Below are 22,112 nucleotides of genomic sequence, written 5' to 3'. Positions count from 1 at the left end.
GTTGAGATAGAGCTGTCTTGAAAGGTACGTCCTTGTGGATGAGCCTGGCTATTTGGGGTTATTTGGGAATAGGAGCCTCCCTCTTTTCTCTCTAGCCCCAAGGGCGATGTAGTAGTATCGATATCACCATAGTTGTGGATATCTCATTGCCTCTAGTTTTGATTAGCTGCCTCGTTGAGAACTAGCTAGCTCAATGATAACTAGTCCAGCTGTGATGGACTATTCACTATTCACTGACTAATCAGCCATAAACATGGCCCATTAGATGTGCTTGCCATACCACACGTCCTTTTCCCTAACGAGATAAAATAAAATAGAAGCCTTTATTGTTGTCGTTTTTGTTGTGCTTGTGATAAGACTTCACAGCTGGAGAGGGGTCGTGGCGTGCCAAATGTCCTATTGACGTGTTTCGAGGGCCATTGTGCTAGTGTTGCTGTAAATTGCTGTTTATCTTAAAGACATACGGCGGGTTTCTATCTGTAAGCCCCCATTGTGTGGCCGTGTGGAGCTTTGTGCACATGGCCACTTGCTGGCGCAAGATAATTCTTTCGGTGTTATTTTCGTGCTGTTTTTTTTTTAAAGACACAAACAAAATGACAAGCAACGCCAATGGCCGTGCACGTTCTGGAAAGCTACAGGCTGTCTGGGTGCTGCCAGGGAACTAGGAGTGGAATTATGCAAAATACATGGAAAATAGTCATACAAAAAATTGAAAGAGAAGGGGAAAGGAGAGAGGGGGTGAGTTGGTGGAGAGGATTCCGAGGAGGCGGTGGGGTGGTTTCAAGAGAAGGAACATCAAAGACATTCTGTTTTGGATTCCAGCATGTTAAAAGAGCTTTAGGGCCTGTTGTCTTTAAAGATGGTACCCTCAGTTGGCCAGGGACTGCTTGGTCAAAAATACAGAATTAGCTATGTATTAGATGAATGGGGGAGGCATAGAGAGAGAGAGAGAGAGAGAGTCTTGAGCGCAGTGAATTAATTAATGCAAATGAGTTTGAACAGAAATTATAGCCATTGTATACAAGAATTACATTCTATGACACAGGCAGACACAATTCGAGCAGACATACACAACAGAAAGGGATACTAAATAAAGGATATGAAATCTGTAGCACCAATGCTACCAGAAACCATTAATTACATTGCCAGCTCTGTTCCAGGAAGCGATTTGACGATAAAGAGACTGACAGATCGAGGGAGAAAGCGACTTGAAATAGAATAAAATGGTGATTTTTTTTGCCTGCTCTTCCCAGCTTAAGAACTCTCTGTACTCCTGAGATGTGCTTTGAAAGAATGGCTGCAATTATGTAATGAACTCAGTGGGTACCCTAGAACCAGCTGATGGCTCTTAGAAAGGAGTTACCTAAAAGAGCGACGCACAGATACCACACAAACACTCACTCAAAGTCGCTCCTTGATTGAAAAGCTCAATCCACAGGAGCCTCTCGTTGGTTTTAATTAGTGTATAATTCATTTGGCTCGGCTGTTTATGTAGTCATCTTGAGATTCTCTCACTTTGAATCAGTGCGGTTTTACACAAACAATCAATAATCAGGTTTCCATCCAACTTTTTATGCAAGTAAACTACATGTTGGATAAAACACGACAGAACTGATGGAAAGTGCAAATCTGTCTGTAAACTTTCCAAATGTCCTCAAAATCAAATATGCTACACAAGGTGGGATCTTTTTGTGTCTGTAAAGTTAATTATGGGAGAAATGGCATCATAAGCGCTTTCATGCATAAATGTTTATATACATTTCGAGTTATGCGATGACATGTTTTGTAATCCTCCCACTATGACTACCATAATAATCTCTTCATGTAGCCCAGGGATCATCAACTAGATTCGGCCCACGGGCCTCCATTTGGGGAACCCTGATGTAGGCTATACCTGCACTGTATATGCGAGCTGTTAGCTAGAGCGCACTTGGCAATAACAGAGTGGGCACATTCGCTATATAACACGCAACATTTTTGTGACAAAACCATCGTTAGAGTTGAAAATGCGACGGGAACCCATTCAACTTTTTTTGTTCGGTACATTTTTTTTGTTCGGTACATTTTTTTTGTTCGGTACATTTTTTTTTGTTCGGTACATTGCAATTTAACTGCAGGAGTTTATTTTTATGTGCACTACGTCATCGCGCACAAGTCAATTTGATGGAACACATCTCTGGTGCGAAAATGTGCATCTTGGTTTTATGTGATGGGAGAATGTTTGCTTGAAAATCTGTCGCCAATTGGACGGAAACCTAGGCGCCTGACATGAGTGTAATTGATTGTTTGCGTCTGCTAGGAAAAGGTTCAGAATAAATGTTTCAGTTGACATCTGTAGGTATTGGTTAGAAACTGCGTTTAGTTCTATTCGTTTTTGGTTCAGGAACTCCAATAAATATAGAAACAGGTAAATAATAGCCCGTGTCATGGTGTTAAGGCATGCCCATGGCAAGAGGGGCCAACCGAAGATCTATGGTCACAGGAAGGGAGAGAAGGGCTTGCTCTCTTCGTAAACACCCAGGACTTTTTGTTTATTTATCCCCAGCACTTTATGGAGGCGTTAAAATGTCTGTCGCCGGGCCTTCAATCAGCTTAAAGATTTCAGAATTCAGCTCGGCCAACAGGAATTTCTGGAACTGTCTCTGCCCAGAGTCAGACTTCACATGGTTCTTATTCACTGGCCTCCCTGCCGTCCAACTGAGGAGGCCTCTCTGAACACGCTCCAGCCCACCTGCCGTGACTCTGGCACTCGCTGTGCCAACCGCACATCAAACAGATCCAAATCAGGTCCCCCACACACACAGCAAAAACACCACCTGCGTTCTTGCAGGTAGACGGTTTCAGTTTGCCGTCTGTGTTCACCATGCCAGATAGGACTCCCCATTGGGGACGGGATGATCTGAAAGAGAGAAAATAGGGAAAAAAAGAGAGAAAATAAGAGAATTCTAAATGGGTCGAGTTTCAGAGTCTATGTCTCTCTATTTTGCACAGACTCTTAGCTAGAGATCATACTGTACATGGAAATTGAGGCAGGCAGTCAGAGTAAAGATAGTAACATAACACAGCGCATTTGGAAAGTATTCAGACCCCTTGACTTTTTCCACAACCTTATTCTAAAATTGATTCAATCGTCATCAATCTACACACCATACCTCATAATGACAAAGCAAAAACAGTTTAGAATATTTTGCTAATTTATACATTTTTCGAAAATTGAGATATCACATTAACATAAATATTCAGACCCTGTACTCAGTACTTTGTTAAAGCACCTTTGGCAGCGATTACAGTCTTGAGTCTTCTTGGATATGACGCTACAATCTTGGCACACCTGTATTTGGGGGGTTTTCCCCCATTCTTTCCTGCATATCCTCTCAAGCTCTATCAGGTTGGATGGGGAGTGTCGCTGCACAGCTATTTTTCGTTCTCTCCAGAGATGTTAGATCGGGTTCAAGTCCAGGCTCTGGCTGGGCCATTCAAGCACATTCAGAGACTTGTCCCTAAGCCACTCCTGTGTTGTCTTGTTTGTGTGCTTAGGGTCGTTGTCCTGTTGGAAGGTGAATATTTGCCTCAGTCTGAGGTCCTGAGCACTCTGGAGCAGGTTTTCATCAAGGACCTCTCTGTACTTTGCTCTGTTCATCTTTCCCTCGTTCCTGACTAGTCTCCCAGTCCCTGCCACTGAAAAAGATCCCCACAGCATGATGCTGCCACCACCATGCTTCACCATAGGGATGGTGCCAGGTTTCCTTCAGACGTGACGCTTGGCATTCAGGCCAAAGAGTTCAATCTTGGTTTCATCAGATCAGATCTTGTTTCTCATGGTCTGAGAGTCCTTTAGGTGCCTTTTGGCTAACTCCAAAAGGGCTGTCATGTCCCTTTTACTGAGGAGTTGCTTCCGTCTGGCCACTCTACCATAAAGGCCTGATTGGTGGAGTGCTACAGAGGTGGTTGGCCTTCTGGAAGGGTCTCTCATCGCCACAGGGGAACTCTAGAGCTCTGTCAGTGTGACCATCGGGTTTATGGTCACCTCCCTGACCAAGGCCCTTCTCCCCCGATTTCTCAATTTGGCCGGGCAGCTAGCTCTAGTAAGATGCTTAGTGGTTTCAAACTTCTTCCACTCTGTTCATGGGGACCTTCACTGCTGCAGACATTTTTTTGGTACCCTTCACCCAGATCTGTGCCTTTCTTAGACCTCATGGCTTATTTTTTGCTCTGACGTGCACTGTCAACTCTGGGACCTTATATAGACAGGCGTGTGCCTTTCTAAATCATGTCCAATCAATTGAATTTACCACAGGTGGACTCCAAGTTGTAGAAACATCTCAAGGATGATCAATGGATACAGGATGCACCTGAGCTCAAATTTGGGCCTCATATCAAAGGGCCTGAATAGTGATGTTAATAAGGTATTTCTGTTTTTTATGATATTAAAAACCTGATTTTGTTTTGTCATTATGGGGTATTGTGTGTAAATCGATGAGGGGGAAAAAGTATTCAATCCATTTTAGAACAAGGCTGTAATGTAACAAATGAGGAAAAGGTGAAGGGGTCTGAATACTTTCCGAATGCACTGTATATGGTTTGTTATAAACTGGGTGTTTCGAGCCCTAAATACTGATTGGCTGACATGGGTATGACAAAACATATATTTTTACTGCTCTAATTACTTTGGTAGCCAGTTTATAATAGCAATAAGGCACCTCGGGGGTTTGTGGTATATGGTCAATATACCACGACTAAGGGCTGTATCCGGGCACTCCGCGTTGCGTCGTGCTTAAGAACAGCCCTTGGCCATGGTATATTGGCCATGTACCACGCATCCTCGGGCATTATTGCTTAATTATAGGGACCTATTTAGACCCCAGTGTTAGGGGGCTCTTAACATGTTAGCTTTCTGCAGTGGTATATCTGAATTACTTATTTTTTGAAGTGGTAGTGTATCTGACAAAGGAGCACAGGCACAGTGGCATATTGACATGCCTTAGCTAAACGCTAACGAGCGACAGTGCTGTTTGTCAGGGCGGCAGGGGCGGCAATCTGTCAGCAGGCCGAGCCAGACCGAAGTCCTAATGATATCATCAGGAGCAGCCGTCATCGAGCGTTAACGAGGAATGATCTGACACCCATTGTTTCGCCTCCTGTCTTCGATCTACTTCATTCTCCACACTGTTTACTTTGTTAGCTAGTGCTGGTCTTACTCGTCTGTAGCCCATATTGAGACTTGCACATGGAGACTTGAACATGAACCTGGGGTTTGTTTGTCATCTCTACCTGGCAAGTTCTAAGGTTGAAGAAGGTGTCCCTGTAGCCACTGATGCGGACATACACAATTAATATCTCACTGTTAGCAATTATTCACTCTGTGGTGCTGCAGTGGGGATGGATATGCTGCACTAATTAGAGTGCTTCAGAGTTGCTCATTTTGGACATGAACTGATGAATCGTATGTCTGGAGATCTGCCCATGCCCCCCACACACACACACACATACACACACACACTCCCTCAGTGAGTGCTATGTGAAGGGTGATCTGTCCATCCCCATTCAATCGCAACCTCTCAGCGTCTACGTCTTGTCTATCACGCCATTGGCACCACTGGCACTCATGGGTGTTTGAGGAGAAAAACATGTACAAGGATCTTTTCCGTACACATTTAACAGCAAATTTAGTTTGACTTATTCAGTTCACCAATTTAATTATTTCATTTTTTTGTGGGTTAGTGAGGCTAGTGGAAGGCAGTATGCATTAGTGTTAAGGAGAGAGCCATTTTCAACCAAACGGGCTTGAGAAATTTACGAGGGATTACTTCCCATTAAGAAGGTTTCTGAATCTCCTGCCATTATGGATTTACTAATAATTTTCTCCTCCTCCATCTTCTTCTCTCTCTCTCTTTCTCTCTCTTTGTCTTTGTCGGGTGTTTGTCTTTCCCAGGTGCCCTGCAGATTGAGAACAGCGAGGAGACGGACCAGGGGAAGTACGAGTGCGTGGCGTCTAACGTGGAAGGCGTGCGCTACTCATCCCCTGCTAACCTATATGTGCGAGGTAGGGTGCAACAAGGTGCCGGAGGCCAGAACACCTTCTACTACTTTGACGGAAATGGCTGCCAGAAGGCAGCTCAGTCTAAGTGCACTAGGAAGTCACATTTTAAGAAATTGTGACCAAGGGGGACAATACAATTTCTTAACCTTGAATGGGGCACTATTGTGTATCATACAGTATTTGCAAGGAAAAATCTGATTTTTTTTTACATAATCCTTGTGGCATTGATACTAGTATTGTTCCTCATAAATGCTCATTTAACTTGCAGTGAAGAGTGTTGAACTGTATCCCACCATCTAAACCTCCCTGTTATAGTGCTCAATTCAAATTTGTGTCTTTTAATCTTGATATGCTCCCTTTCTGAAAGCCACAAATACCCTAAAGAGGCAGATATACAAAATGTAGGCTTTTATGATGACAACGTATGTGGTCAGTAATTATTCAAGTAAGTGGGCGATAGTTGTAATAGGCTTTTAAATCTGTTTACTGTAAAACGCCCATGTCATTCTCTAAGTTAATGATCTTAAAGTGAGTGTCCAAGGAATGTTTCTGAATCGATTTTAAGTCACAGGAATATGACGGTAAGTCTGATTTTGATTGGGTGGCAAAGCCTACTGCAAACCAATCAACATTTTTAACCCCATTCTTCCTTTCAGATTGGGAAAAAAGGTTTGAACTGCTGTACAATAAACTAAGGCAATGCCTACAGCACCACTAGAGTAGAAACATCCATTGCTAGTATTACGACATTACTATTTTGGGGTTTTGTCTTAAAATATGTCATTTAGCTGCTATATTCTGACATTTTGAAAATATGAAGAACAATCCATCTGAGTAAATGTTTCATTTTATTACAAAGCAGGCGATGAAGACAAAAGTGACTCCCTACCACTAATGCTAAACGATAATGAATCCCCTGTGAGGCAGCTTTAATAAATTGAGGCAGATGCATTTTTAGGCATGTATTATTTAGTTTGTGCATATTTAAACAAAAAAAAAATTTTTTTTTTAAGATGCCTCACATATCTGCTCAGTTTGTACCCGCTGTGTACCAAATAACTTTGTTCCCGCTAAATAATTCACGCCTCTTACATGATAAAATGGGTCAGGGAGCTGCCTTTTCATTATTGCCGTCATTATCATGCCCTCGGAAGGAGCTGCTTACCAGGGAGTTAAAAATCCTAGTGCAATAATGCCGTTCCTCTAGTAGAGCTCCACCTCCAGTTCCCGTTCACATATAGACTACGTGATGCTGTGGCACTCCGAGTCAAGCAGTTGACCTCCACGCTTATGTCCTGTGTGACAGAGTAAAAGGCAATCTAAGCGAAGAGCCCCATCGACGTAAGAAACAGAAAACAATTGGCCGCATTTTGTAATCTTAGAATCTGAATGCAAAGAGTTCTGTAGTCAAAATATATATCATGTCCTCAGACCAAGTTTAGACCAAGTTTAGTTCCAGTAACTGGTGCAATCCCCAGGATGGTGTCTACACATGGTCTGTATCCAGTGGCACAAGTTATGCCTAGATTGTGTCGATTGTCTCTTTTTGGTTTTAATTTGTCATTCAATTCTAAAATTTGATGTTGACTAGTATGTTTTGTTCACAAATCAAATTGCACTTAAAATTAGCAGCTCCAGTAGGGATCAAACCTCAAATGGACATTACCCTGCAGTAGTATACAGTACTTGATTATAAGACTGTAGCCACAGGCCATCCAAAAATCAAGCCATTGTCAAAATGTCACTTTTTGGCTTGCTCATAACCACCCGGTTGAAGTAAATGTCTTAATACTGTAGCTGCTAATTTGAGCTCAAACTGTGTCCTTCTATTGGTTATTTTCTTTTTTACTTTGGGTTGTTTTTTTAATTTTCTCTTTATTTTGTTTCGTTCTCTAATGAAAGCAAATTCGGCCATCATGGGAGCTCTCTAGGTGGCTAAGGAGCTTGTGAATTTTGATAATGATGATACGCTTGATTTTACTCCAGTGGCGGCCCATTTTTCCTAACAGACGACAGCGCGGCCACTGGGGTGAATCTGATTGTTTTGGGTTAAAGCTTATTTAAGGGGCCAGGCAAGTTTCTTAAAGACGGATGTCACTGATAGCAGAGACAGAGAGCCGAGGGAAAACCTAAAACTAGAAATGTAGCTGCAGCTAAACGCCTTGAGGTGGCTTTTTTTACTCTCTCTGTGTTTCCCCTATTTTTCTCTTCTCCTCATGTCATTGTGTTCTGCATCAACCCCTTTACATCCCTCAGAGCTTCGAGAAGGTTGGTGTGTTTTTTCTTTTTTACTTTTTTTACCCACATTAAAAAAAACATGTTGAACACTATATTTATCTATTACAAAGCTCGATTCATTACTAATTTGATGAAATCCTAAACAATTTGTATCAAAAATGCTAAATACTTATGAAGGGCAATTTTCTTTATTCTCTAGTCAAAAGAAGAAATGATTCAAAGAAACCCGCTTAGTTCGGGTTTTGTTTCCTTACTTTTAAGTTTGCATTGTGGGGCCTTTTCTCGTTTGCATCCTTTGGTATTGCTTCTGCTCTGAAAGCTTTCTTGCACGTGTTTCTCATGGAAACCCAGCACTTGGAAATAACAGGGCCTGATGCATGATGGGAGAATGTAACTACGCTTGCATGCCTGAACAGAATTCCTTTGGGCATTTTCTTTTCATTCTGCATTCTTTCCTGTGGTTTTTTTTTGTCAATTTGTTTCTCTCTACTTCTTCTGTTACCCACCCACTGTTTACCTAATTGAGACCTTAGTTGGCTTCTTCTTTTAGTTAGTCCTTTTGTATAGTGGTGTTAGTGTCGTGTTTGTCCCTTAGTTTTGTTCTGTTTTTTAAAACTTTCCTTTCCTTATTAAAATGTATGTTATTCGTGGTTCTTTTGTTTGTGGTTGTTAGTTTTTTACCTCAGTAAAGCTGCTGCTTCTTGAGTCCCTACACAAATTTTAATGCTAGATCAAATAATATGTGTGTATACAGCCAGTGTTCCTGTCATCGTGTTTAAAGTAATCCATTATGAATTCATCAACCCTGATTGGTCTAGATTGGGTTGAGTGGAGATTTTGCATTTTACAGTATCAAGAAGATCAATATCAATATAATGACTCCTGCACGGGTGCAGGGGTATTTTTTTATTTTCCAATGGCGGCAATCAGACACGATTGGTCCGTTGGCTGACTGTCGTTGTCCTTCAGCAGTCGGCAGACTCAATCAAACTCTGCGTTGTTATTAATTCAGTTGCCTTTTCGACACTGCATGTCTGGATTGATTTTCGGGCGGGTAACGAAGGTTCTCAAATTGGACAAAAACAAATTACGGAGCGTTTTTTTGTTTGTTGTTGATGCGTTTGCTTTAAACCCCGGTCTAATGGTGAGGAGAAGGGCCCCAAATGAATTGCGGACCAATGCGAGCACCATTCGTTCACTGCTTCTAAATTGAGTGTCTTGAATCTAGCGTTCCATCAGCTTTCGAAGGAGTTTTCAGCATAATGTGTTACTGTTGGTGTGTGCTAGTTTTGGAGCAGCAGATATTGAGCTGAATCAGAGCCAGATCTGTATTAAATCTCATGTCACCCACTGCAGTAAACTTGCACGGCTCCAGAGCGCTTGTGAATACGTGACATAGATTTTTGGCAAAAGCCAGGTTGTTGGGCGACGGAATTACATGAGGTTCAACAGGTTTGTTCTATCAGGCAGAAATCACTCATTCAGGCAGAAAAGATCGCAGACTTGCTCACGACTTCCCGTATCTAAATCCTCTGAGAGCTATGATAATTTCTCTCTCTTTTATTTCTCTCTCTTTATGGATCTCCTGAGGATTAGGTCCAAGAATATGAGCTCTGTATATTGGTAAAAGTGGCCCTGCTCTGGGTCTGCGAAAGCATGTCCAGAGCCGTGTTGCGTTCCCAACCTGCGAAAAAATAGTCCCTTTTTAAAATTGACGCCGAGTGGAGAGCTGCACTCTCCCCTGGGCATGAGTGCCCATGTGGGACGAGCATGTAGGCTGCCTAAGAGGGACACAGGTTCACCCCTTTGCCTGTACCCTCGCCAACGCAAAAGCGGAAGAATAAATAATGAAACACATCGCCCCCTGCCGTGTCTCCATGGACTTGGTTATTGGCTTTAGTTCTTAGTTTTGTAGTTATATTCGCCCGTGGACCTGGTCCTGTACTACTTTAATGGCACACTGTAACATATCCTAACCCCAATATGGGCAGTGGAGCCACCAAGTTGCAGTTGAGGGTTAATGACGTCTCACAATAGTGGACCCACACACTGCTCTGCTGCTGCTCTCAACATGTGTGGTCTCTTTTGTGTCTCCTTGCCCGTGTCTCACTTTAGACTCAACTAAGCCAATGTCCCCTTTGAAATCCTCCGTCTTAACGCCGTTCAGCGAGACAGTTCATTAGGCAAATGTACATAATCATCTCTTTTGAGCCCTCACTCGTCGCCGACACAAATGAGGGGGTTTGTCGGCTCCCACTGTACCTTGCACCAATTAATGATAAAAAAGACACTCTATTAGCAAATGTACCAATTGAAGCCTTGCATACCGCAGACTTGATATCCTCCCATTATTGTCCCCCCACAATAGAGTCCTTAAAACATGACATGATCCCAACGAAGGAAACTTAACAAGTGAGCCCAGGAGACTTGGGGCAACGATTACATTTCGGTAGATTTTTTTTGCAGACCTATATTGATATATATATATTATTGTAGTAGGTCTGTAATTAGTGTCTGGAGAAATATAATAAAGACTTTATCCACATTGTCATTGATGCAGGAAGACTGTGCTGTGATGAATGCATGTGAATGTTTGCACCCCTACTATGATGCCTGCCTTGTTTTGAATGCGCTTGCATGTCCTGCTGTGCATTTGTGTGTAACTGTTGGGAAAGAAAGCTAGATTACACCTTATTTTCTCGCTGGCCAAAGTGGAAGCCAGCCATTGCTAAGTAGATGTTTGTTTGAAGGAGTCCTGGAGATGACAGGCCCCCTCAAAACCGCACATATCTGTATCCTTGGAGCCCTGTATGAATTAAGAAATGCATATTTTGGGGGGGGTCACAAAACAGGGATCAATTTACTCTCAATCTGGACCAAATTTTTATACATTTTCCAATCTGACTAATTCACCACAAAGCTGAGACATATCTGCAGTATCGTTTGGCTGCTTGTCTACCTGTAAGACGATGGAAAAACGAGGCACTATACAATCTTCTGAGCCTACTGTTTGCTATTATCAGATATCCAGCCAGGATTTCTGTCAGTATTCCTTATGTGATAATATCCATTTTGATGAGCCACCCATAGAGACTATTTAGCATTGCCACAGCCAAGGTGTGTTAATATGGGCGGCCCCTGTGGTTTCTATGTAAATGTGCTCGGCCTCACTCCACGAGTGTAACCAAAGGATCTCCATATCATGCCTGTGTCCTCAGGCACCAAGAGGGTGTAATCTCAGCTTCAAGGTGACACTAAAGGCTGCACATTATTTTGGCTTAACTCCTTCATTTTGGGGCAGGACAGACTGCCTCACCAAAATGGCCGATAATGTCCGCCTTCTTCTGACCTCTGTTTTGGCACTGAACTCCTTCCACGTACCGCCAACTTGGAGTTACCGCAGTACTCTGGCGTTCTCTCTTGACTGCTTCTCCACCTTCGTCCACTGTATGACCTTTGAGTTGTCTTTCTCTCCACATTGGGGCTTTAAATAGGATTATATACTTGTTACTGAGTCAAAATGAGTGGTCTATTATTCTCTCCATTCTATATCGGCCGGTTGGGCTCCTGGTCTTTGTGAATGAGGAGACGTGTCAATGCAATTGGGATTCTTTTTAAGCTGGGTTTGCGTTTCTAAAGGGTAGCATCGCAAAGAAAGAGCGGCACTCACCACATCTTGTCTGCTCGGCCGATCTCACAGAGCCAGGTGAAATGATAAATACATGTACTCCACTCTATCCCTTAATTATCTCGTATACAGTACTATATCAAGGTAACGGTAGTGGGTGAGGCATTGGCTAGAGATACAAATGTCGACCAGTAACGGCATACTGGGGGCCCAGCTCCCAATTCCTCTGCCACGGTCACCCTACCCATCTCAAGATGAATAGGATTTAACGAAGCTGCGTTTATTGTCAACTAATGATGCTCTGTTTAAACAGATATTCTGGAGACATTCCAAGGGTAGAATTGATCAGAATTCATCAGAGGCTACATACATGCATAGGGTTAGAGGTTAGATGACTGCTCCTTTGACGCATGCTTGAAAGATTTTAATGGAGGTTGGTATACCTTTTTTTCCAGGGGGGAGATTTATATTACAGAAAACAGTAGGGCCTTCGAAGTGCAGGTAGCCAAAGGTGAAGGGTTAGACATTTTTCCTCTGTTAAAGCCTCATTCACTCAACCACCAACGCTCCCGGTTCATTGGCTGACCCTCACCCCAAGGGAGAGAACAGCACCGTCAAAACCAATACGGGTATTCTCTTATTCGAATGTCCATACAAATCATCCTGATTGGACTTCCCTTAAAATTAGACTTCTTTGATATTCAAGTGTTTGGAATTTGATCTATGTAAGTCAAATATAAAAGTGTCCATAAGTCCTCTATTTGCCTACAACCCCCCCCAAAAAAAAAAAACACAAGTTCCAAAACATTCAATGGTCTTGATACAGAGCCTTGAGGAACACACATGCATACTGTGATATTGTGTATGCTATTAAGACTGGTTTTGTGGATTTTAAGTTGGATTTCCTTTCTTTGATTTTGTGTGTATGTGTCCCCACACCATGCTAGATTGGGAATGGCATGCTTGGATGGGCTTGGTTGACATGGTTGGACTGTACTGGTTCTCTTGGGTCGGACCTGGTGGAGGGAAGGATGCCTGACTGTTGTCTGTTACTCATGCCATAGTCACAACCATGCATGTCCGTGTGAGGAATGGGTTGCCCTTTCACCTTTGTTCTTCAATAAGCACTTTTTGGGGAGGGATTAGAATAAGGCTATGGCCTTTTTGGTTGAATACTTTACTCGAAGTGCGCTACAAAATGGCTGCCATAAAAGTGACATCATACCTACCATAACAGGACAGGACAGGGATCATGACAAAAATGCTAAGAGATATGACCTTGTTCTGACATGTCTGATTGTTGTAACATCTGAAAGATGTTGAAACTACACTCTCCTGCCTATTAACGAAGTTATATTCGTTGATATAAATGGAGGGTTGATTCAGTCATGACCTGTTCTGAAATAAATTATGTCATGCCACCGTTTTACTAGCATTGTGATTGTCACTTCCTGTTGAATATGGTGCCTACGTTCTTTTCGTTTTTTGGAAATAGGAGCCAATTTTGGATATAATTGTGTTTATCTCAAATGTGTATACAAAGTTCAAAGGTGTTATGGTTTATTTGGTGTCTTTTTGACATGATGCAATTTGAGTTACCATTATACTAAAAGTAAACACAAATGTATTTTACATAATGTTATCTTAAAAGGAAATGTGTAGGAACCACAAGCTAACTTACGTCTACTTCATCGGAATAGAGCCTCAAGGTTGGATTGTGACATTCTGAGGTAGTAACTGGAACAATTGACATTGTCAGTGAATTAGAGGTATTTTGTAAGGTACTCCAGGAGAGCAGTGGTGTGGGTGTATAAGATAATATGATTATCGGCCAATGGGGACCATAGAAGGTCACCATTCATCTTCAACTCAATCAGAACAAGTCATGTGAATAAATGCTTTATTAGTCATTTTACACATACAGTCAAAGGCGATACGCCTCCATGATTCTGTGACCAATCAATTTTGGTTGTATTCTGTAGTTCAGATTCTAGTTTTTAAAAAGTAGTAGAGATGAACATTTCTTGGATGTCTCTTTGTGCACAAGCTTGGTTTATGTATAATAGATCCCAGCCCAGAGTTACTTTATTGATATGCACACTCGGTAGTGTACACAAACGGGTAAATCATTTTAGAAGGAGTATGCTGTAAGCTGATTGGTGCTCTCCCTCGTGGAAAAACAACCAAGGCTATCCAATATTACTATTGAATGAATCCCATTTGGATCGACACGGTGTGTTTGAAATGCCATTTTTCCTCTATGTCCCATCTTCCCCCCCTAACCTTAGTGCACCCCTGGTTTTGTTGGCAACAAGCTGGGGGATGGGGGGGGGCAGTTGAATCTCTGATTTGAAGCCCCAGTGTGTGAGACCTTGAACCCACTTTGAGCAATGTTTTTGTTTACTTTGGCCAGAATCACAGTCTCCTTACTCTATCCCACTTCCGCCCCTCTCCCCTCCTACCTTCCTCTACCCTCTCCCCTCCCTCTGCGTACAGTACGTCCTTGTGCCCATCAGTGTCTTGTCTGTCTGTCCCTTCAGTCTGCTGCCTTGCTGCTTGGGTCTGTTCCGTTCTGCCTCGTGTCCCGTCTCCTTGTCCTCTCTGTCTGTCTGTCTCAAAGTCTGAGTCTCACCCCTTACATATTCACATAATTTTTTTTTTTTTACGTCTCTCTCTCTCGACCTGAGTCCCAAAGCCTCATACACAGTGTGTCTGTCATGCACACAAATAGTCACATGCATACACATAGCATTACATCACACATATCACAAACATCGTACGCATGTAGATATACTATGCATGCTCACATAAACCCAAACTATTACCCAACTCAACCCTCTCCCCTCTCTCAATCCCATGATCAACGTCCTCTGACCATTCAACCCACAGCCAATTCTCTCCCATCCTAGACGTCCATTGTACTGTACCTTTCTCCAGTTCTTCCTCTACCTTCTGTCGGTTTGTTTCTCGACTTCTTTTACTATCTGTGATAGTTCCGCTCTAGCTACAACTACTACAGCTATCTCTTTATGTCCTCTTATAAACACACTACCTGTTCTTCTCTATACTTATTTTGTGTTACTTCTGCCAGGACTGCGATGTGACAATGTGCCAACTGTCACATTAGGTCACATTGGCAAAAAAAAAAAAAAAAAGAGGAGCTTACACAGCATTGAAGTGGGTTTCCCCCCCTCCCTCCTCCCACCCCTCCCTTCTCTCTTTTTGTCTCTCTCTCTCTGTCTCTATTCCTTGCGCGCGCTTTATCCTATATCTGATATTTCTCTTTTCCTCTCCAATCGTCTTTGTCTGGGCATGCTAGCGAACCTTAAGTTATATTCCTCGATGCATTTTATCTCAATTTTATATCTGGTTTTGTTACTTATCATTTAATCCTTGGTTTTACCTCAGTCTATTATGCATGCTGTCTGTGGGACTGATAGTTGCATCTATCAATGGAACCGTGTCAGATCTTAAAAAGGCTTTGTCCAGTGGATCTACCCTAAAACACAAAAATCTGATTAAAGTTTCTCATCATTAGCCATAGCTAGCAGGTACCATTAGGACTAAGAGCACGAGCCTGTTTATCAATCAGGTGCATGAGGCCCCAACTCGAACCACAGAATAAATACAATGGGAGAAATGTCTTAGGGAAGATCTCAATTGCATACTCCTCGCATCCTCTCTCCTCTTTCCTTGTCTCCATCTCAAAACCCATTGGAGGAGAAGGTCAGCGTGGAGAGAGCTCTGGCTTTCTCATCCTATGAGTTTTGAGAGGGAGACAAGGAGAGAGGACGAGAGGAGTAAGCAATTGAGATCTTCCTTTATTCTTCCTTTGTCGTGGGAGGGCCTATAATGGCCAACTTCCTGGTTTGCTGTGAGTGGCTGTGAGGACAGGAAGTTCCTGTTTACTGTATGGCATCGATCATACAGTACTCCCTCAAATATTATACTCTGTCTTCATGGGTGTTAACTCCACGTTATAGATGCATATTCTGTCAGTAGTTCAGTTTTCAAAGATGAGAAACTCATAATAGATTTTTGTGTCTTTAATTGTGCCGTGATGGGTCAAATTTTGGTAAATGGAACCTTGTTGCTATGAATCGTTGCTTTAATGTCAATCTATATTGTTGTTGAAGCAGTTCTTGTTAGTTTAGTATTTTTTTGTTACTTTGGAAAGTATGTCCTAGAAAAACGTACTAGATTTAGTTGATTTAGTTGTCATGCACCGTGTTGATCTCTGTTGATGTAACGGATGCCGTTGAAAGGGTCAATGTTCATCGGCCGGTCTTGTTACCTCTTTTTCTCTCTCTTTTTTGACTCCCTCCCTTCACCTCCTCCCTCCCTCCTTCCCACTCCCAGTCCGGCGCGTGCCCCCTCGCTTCTCCATCCCGCCCACCAGTCACGAGATCATGCCAGGTGGCAGTGTGAACATCACCTGTGTGGCGGTAGGGTCGCCCATGCCCTATGTCAAATGGATGCTCAACTCAGAGGACCTGACTCCGGAGGACGAGATGCCGGTGGGCCGGAACGTTCTGGAACTCAACAGCGTGCGAGAGTCGGCCAACTACACATGTGTGGCCATGAGCAGTCTGGGCATCATCGAGGCGGTCGCGCAGATCACAGTCAAGTGTAAGAGGGGGCACAGGGATTCATCTAGGCTACTACTACTACTGCTATGGTCGGGCAAAACCAGCATGGAGATGTGTTGAGGTGTCATTTTTATGATAATTCTATGTTTGCATCTAAAAGTTCCTCTTCACCCCTCCCTCCCCACCTGACCCCCACAGCCCTGCCCAAGCCCCCAGGCATCCCCATGGTGACCGAGACCACGGCCACCAGTGTCACCATCACCTGGGACTCGGGCAACCCGGACCCTGTGTCCTATTACATCATCCAGTACCGCGCCAAGTCTCCTGACAGCAAGTTTGAGACCATGGACGGCATCACCACCACGCGATACAGCATCGGAGGCCTTTACCCCAACACAGAGTATGAGATCCGTGTTTCGGCCTTCAACACGATCGGCCAGGGCCCCCCCAGTGAGCCGGTGGAGACACGTACTGGGGAACAAGCGCCGGCCAGTCCGCCCCGCAACATCCAGGCCCGGATCATCTCCCAGAACACCATGATGGTCCGCTGGGACGAACCTGAAGAACCCAACGGGCAGATCAAAGGGTACCGGGTGTACTACACCATGGACCCGTCCCAGCCCATGAGCCTATGGCAGATCCATAATGTCCAGGATAGCATCATCACCACCATCCAGAGCCTGGTGGCGTCTGAGACCTACACCATCCGTGTCCTGGCCTTTACATCGGTGGGCGATGGGCCCTTCTCTGACCCCATCCACGTCAAAGTGCTGCAAGGAGGTTAGGGTTCTGGGTTCAACCCTTCCTATCAACATGTCTGTGTGCTCTCACTAGGGATGAATGCATACCACAAGTGATCCATTACGATCCTGTACTGTAGAAAGGAAAGAAGTTTCATTGCAATGATCACTGTCACTAATTAAATGTATCTTTGACTATCTTAGTCCCCGGACAGCCAACAAAGTTCCAGGTTGGCGCTGTGTCCGACACAAGCATCGAGTTGACCTGGGAACCTGCCTTTGAGAAGGAGGGAATCATCAACTTTGAGCTTCGGTACAAAGAGGGCAGTTTTGGCAGCCAGGTAAGATATTATTGTTCATTGTTTAAAGCTATGGGAATATTGTTGACCAAGCTTTTGCCTTTAAGTACTCTTGAACACCCTATCTGAGCAAAGGTACAGTAAACTGAAGTGATATTTAATTTTCGTCAAAAGCATGCCTCACTCCCTCTGTTCTCCACCAACAGGTGACCAAAACCTTTGTCCCCACTGCCTCATACGTCGTGGAGGGTCTGCGAGCAAACACAGAGTACTACTTCTCTCTGGCTGCCATTTCCAACAAAGGCATTGGAGCCTTCACCAACGAAATATCCCAGAAAACCTTGCAAGCCAGTATGTAGCCCTTTTGCTCTCTTTTCCATGTACTCTGTGTGGGGTGTGGGCGGGTGGTAGGATTCTGTGGTGCAGCGGTTAACAATGTGTGTCTTCTGGGGACCTTTAATCATGCAGATATTTTGTGAGGACATGAACTCTCTTCCTGGCTCCAGGCTAGAACCATGGAATTAAAGGAAGCGTATCTGGTATTGCCTTGATATCGAAGTTCTCATCACCTTTGAACTGTGAATTTGTTTTATGAGGCCATACTCAGGGTTCAAAGCTGATTCAGTTTTGCAATGTCTTTCTTGATTCAATACTATGCAGGTCATCTTTTGAAAACATGTGATTTAATGCTTTGTGAATGACCAATGATGTTTTCTCCCAAAGACTTCAACGTGACGACAATATCTTTACGTTTGCCTCATGAACATGACACACACTCTGTGCGATATGCTGTTCTTCTGGAGGATAGGGTTGTGTTCGGTAATGCAAAAGGTTGTGAGTACTGTATTCACAGTTGTTTATGGCTTTTAACCGCTTTTTACCTTTTGATTTGATTATTTTCTAACCTGGGTTTAAACTATATGTCATGGTGCTAACTATGATGCAGTTTATCCTACATTGTCAAACAAACCGGTCAATGTGGACAGACATCGTTTTACAGTTGCTTTGGTTTTGCAGTTGGTTTTCCTTTGTCAACAGCAAGTGCACTTTAACCCATGTGACTGAGACATAAAAAATGTCTAACTCTCCAGTGACTGCCATGGCTTTCTGCTGAACCGTCAGTAGACAGGGGAGAGGGTGGGTGTAGACGGGTGGGTGTAGGAATCTGAAGACAGGCAGCAAAACCATCCAATCACAAGCCTTTACTGTTCCTCAACAGCCCTACCTTGCAAATGAATTCCAGCCGGTCAACTCAGGAGTGGCCTGTACATTTTTTTCTCCAGATGCCAGGAACACATCTAAATAATTGAAACACTGCTTGCTAAAAATAGTCCCAAACAAGTGACATCATGGTACCCAGTAGGTGCAGAAGATGGAATACAAATATGCATTGCTGGTTGAGGAATGTGGAGTTGTTAGGATATTACATGTACAATCTCCTGTAAGTCTCCAGACTTCCTTAGGGGTTACATACTGTATTCAAAGACGTATATATGAGCTATGTGTTGAGGTTAAAGGCTTTATCTCCAAAGAACTCAGACAATGTATCTGGATTTGCTTACATTGTGGATGGATCAGGGCAGCCTTTGTGCAATTTGGACATTTCTGCTGGGTAGTAAGTTAATATAGATACATTGTACAGATCAATGAGCATTGCTCAAATATATGTGGATTCCATAGCCTAGATCAAATGAGTGTATTAACCATATACAGCATCCATGTAATCATAGCCCACACAATTCCATTATCATTTCGGTAATGTACATGGATGTTTAATTTGAGAATAGATTGGAGCTGTTTTGTCCTCTTTCCGATTCCTAAGGGGTTTACAATGAAGAACTTTGACTGGGGTTGGCCATCGGAAAGCCATGGTAGTGGGAGGAGACCTCCTTTAACACATTTTCTGTTTTTACCAGTGCAACTTGTTAGCCGTGCCCCTTGTTGGGGGTATAAGGGCTTTGGGAGAACCACTTCACATTTATGTTGGTTGTGGTTTGGATAGCTACGCAGACAGTGCTGCTGAATCACTTATAGGGCACCAGTTGCATGCAATACTCCCTCCTATCCCCTGGGGGTGCTGTTGAGATTCTGTAACTGCATCCTTGATCAACGGCTACACCAGGCATGACCCTACCTATATATGCACAGTCAACTCCATCTCTGTCTCTGTGTCTTCAAGTATGTGTGTGGGTATTTCCGCCTGTATATGTATGTATGTCACAGGTGGCTGGTGGCACCTTAATTGTGGAGGACAGGCTCATAGTAATGGCTGGAACAGAATAAATGGAATGGTATTGAACACAACAAACGCATGGTTTCCATGTGTTTGATACCATTCCATTCTCTCTCTCCCTCCTCTCTTTCTCTCTCTCTGTATCTGTCTCTCCCTCCATTGCTGTCTCTGTCACATTACCCTTGTCTGAAATGGAAACAAAATCTCTCCTTGGAATGGCTTGACATCACCTTGCTTACTTTGTTTCCTTCCTTCAATTGAATAACTTTTTAGTTAGATTTTTTTTTTTAAGCATACATTACATCAGGAAGCAGCTTGCCACATTTTTGCTGGCGAATGGGTTCTAATGTGAAGTCAACTGCAGCCACCACACCAGCTACAACATGCACCACTAAGTGATAACATTTCCAAACCTTATCCGTTTAATTAGAGTAAGTATCTCCTGGGGTCTATTTCAGCTCCCTGCTTGTGCTGAGGGTCTCCCCTTTTTCAACCCGTTGAGCTCTGTCCTTAGAGTCCAGGGACATCAGTCACTTCTCTTAGTCAATGGCTGCTCGTGTACAGCCAGCCACCCCTTCGGAAGTAGGTGTCAGAAAAAGCCAGTGGCTTCACATCAAAGAGGTCAGAAAGGTTACGAACTCAGACAGTCAAAACAAAACTGTGTCTCACACCACAACACAAAAACATCAAAACAAAACATGATCTTGTGGATGCCTTTGAGGTAAGTGTTTGTTTGGCACAGGTGGTCCAGTCTGCCGTAGCCCATAGCAATGACCCCCATTACCCCTTTGATTACCCCTGCCACTTAGCCACTCAACTTAGAAGTCTATTTCCATTATACTCGTCCCAAAATAAGAGACACAAATAGGTTAGGAGACTCCATATGTGAAATGGTTAAATATTAATACAACATGTCTGTGGTTTGGCTACTCATACATTTTGGGAATAGAGAGTATATGTCTCTTCCAGACAGCTCAGTCTGAGTTGATAAAGGTCCTTGTGACATGTTTAGCTCAGGGCAAGTATCTTCAGTGCAGTGAAGAGTGGAGTTAGTTGAAACTCCCTGCCTCGTGGCAAAAACCTCAGCAAAAGTGAGTGTACTATTAGAGTGCGACGTGTAGCACAAAAACACACACTCCCAGTGCCCCCCTACACACACACACACACACACCCTAAAGTGCTGGCTTTCTAGAAAACAAATGTATTCTACTTTGGCAGCAAAAGAGCGGAGAAGTACATCAAGTAAAGTAAAGAGTATGCTGTGTCCATCGCAAAAAGCAAAGCCAATCATCACATAGTTCCACCCTTAAAACAAACCAAGGGATTCTGGGAGACTGCTTTAAGACACATGACCGCCCCGCCCTAGACTGCTGGCCCTCATACATATCTCCATCCTCCTCCCCCTTCTAAGAATCCAATTACCTTAGTGCGGCACTGCCAGACACTGTCATTATAAACACACACCTCATTGGAGCAGCATGAGATTGCTCGCTATACATAAGCCACACACACACACACACACACACACACATTTGCAGGCTACAGTATAATGAGGAAAAGAGGAAACCTTGTTTACCAGCGGCTTGCCTGGGCCTGCTACTCACACTCTCAGATGTGTTTAAACACTAATGACATGTTAGGGAAAGACCATTAGGACGGGAGACACAAAATAAAATACTACCCAAGAACATTTAAGATTTATTCTAGATTTGAGCCGGCAAAATACCCTTGCGTTACTCGGCAGACTGGACCTCTTTTCCAACCAAGTGAAGTGAAAGACAAAAGGCAATCTTCTCTGTGTTTCCTTTCTGTCGATCTTCTCTGGTACAGTACAAATGTCCTCAGAGTGTGGAGTTTGTCTTCAGTCAGTGTGGCGTGACCAGGGGCCATTGTCATGGGGGCTGCTCTGCCACTAAGGACCAGTGAAAACCCACAGCCAAGGAGTTCTTGCCCGACTCCTCACCTACACCCTAGCTTCAAGAAGTCACTTATTTGATCTCAGATCTGCAATATCTGGCTCCAAGAAGATCAATTAAAGTGTATCTGAGTCCAATTATTTTGGGCTAGGAAATAAAGAAATGTATGTGGCACCATTGAGTTAAATGTTCCTACACTGGTCCTGTGGGCAGCAATGGCCCCCATTCAGACGCAAGGCCCCTTGGGATACGCTGTCCCAGTCAGACGAGGTTGAGATACCTATGAGACAACCGTTCAGACGCGGCCGCGGAGGGTCCACACACCGGGACCGGGAGCTTCCCCTATCTCCCTCAACGTTACCCGGCCCGAGAGGAACGGTAATGGGGGCAGGCAGGTCCCCGGGGTGGGTGTTACGTGATTTTTGCAGA

At 43.6% G+C, this 22,112-nt stretch overlaps 1 protein-coding gene across 11 annotated transcripts in view; it reads left to right on the top strand.

Annotated features, from left to right (window-relative positions):
• The window catches only part of LOC118386029 (receptor-type tyrosine-protein phosphatase S-like), a 286,681-nt gene that overhangs the window by 181,009 nt on the left and 83,560 nt on the right, over positions 1 to 22,112 (top strand). For all 11 annotated transcript variants that reach the window (XM_052526699.1, XM_052526698.1, XM_052526696.1 and 8 more), the window contains 5 exons: positions 5,933 to 6,043; positions 16,266 to 16,535; positions 16,694 to 17,275; positions 17,440 to 17,576; positions 17,741 to 17,885. In XM_052526699.1, coding sequence (XP_052382659.1) covers positions 5,933 to 6,043; positions 16,266 to 16,535; positions 16,694 to 17,275; positions 17,440 to 17,576; positions 17,741 to 17,885 — 1,245 coding nt within the window. The remainder of the gene's footprint in view (positions 1 to 5,932; positions 6,044 to 16,265; positions 16,536 to 16,693; positions 17,276 to 17,439; positions 17,577 to 17,740; positions 17,886 to 22,112) is intronic.

Source organism: Oncorhynchus keta, chromosome 1 (genome assembly GCF_023373465.1).
Source record: "Oncorhynchus keta strain PuntledgeMale-10-30-2019 chromosome 1, Oket_V2, whole genome shotgun sequence".
NCBI lineage: Eukaryota > Metazoa > Chordata > Actinopteri > Salmoniformes > Salmonidae > Oncorhynchus > Oncorhynchus keta.
Note: the sequence above shows the minus strand (reverse complement) of the source record. Positions and strands in the feature narration are given on the sequence as shown.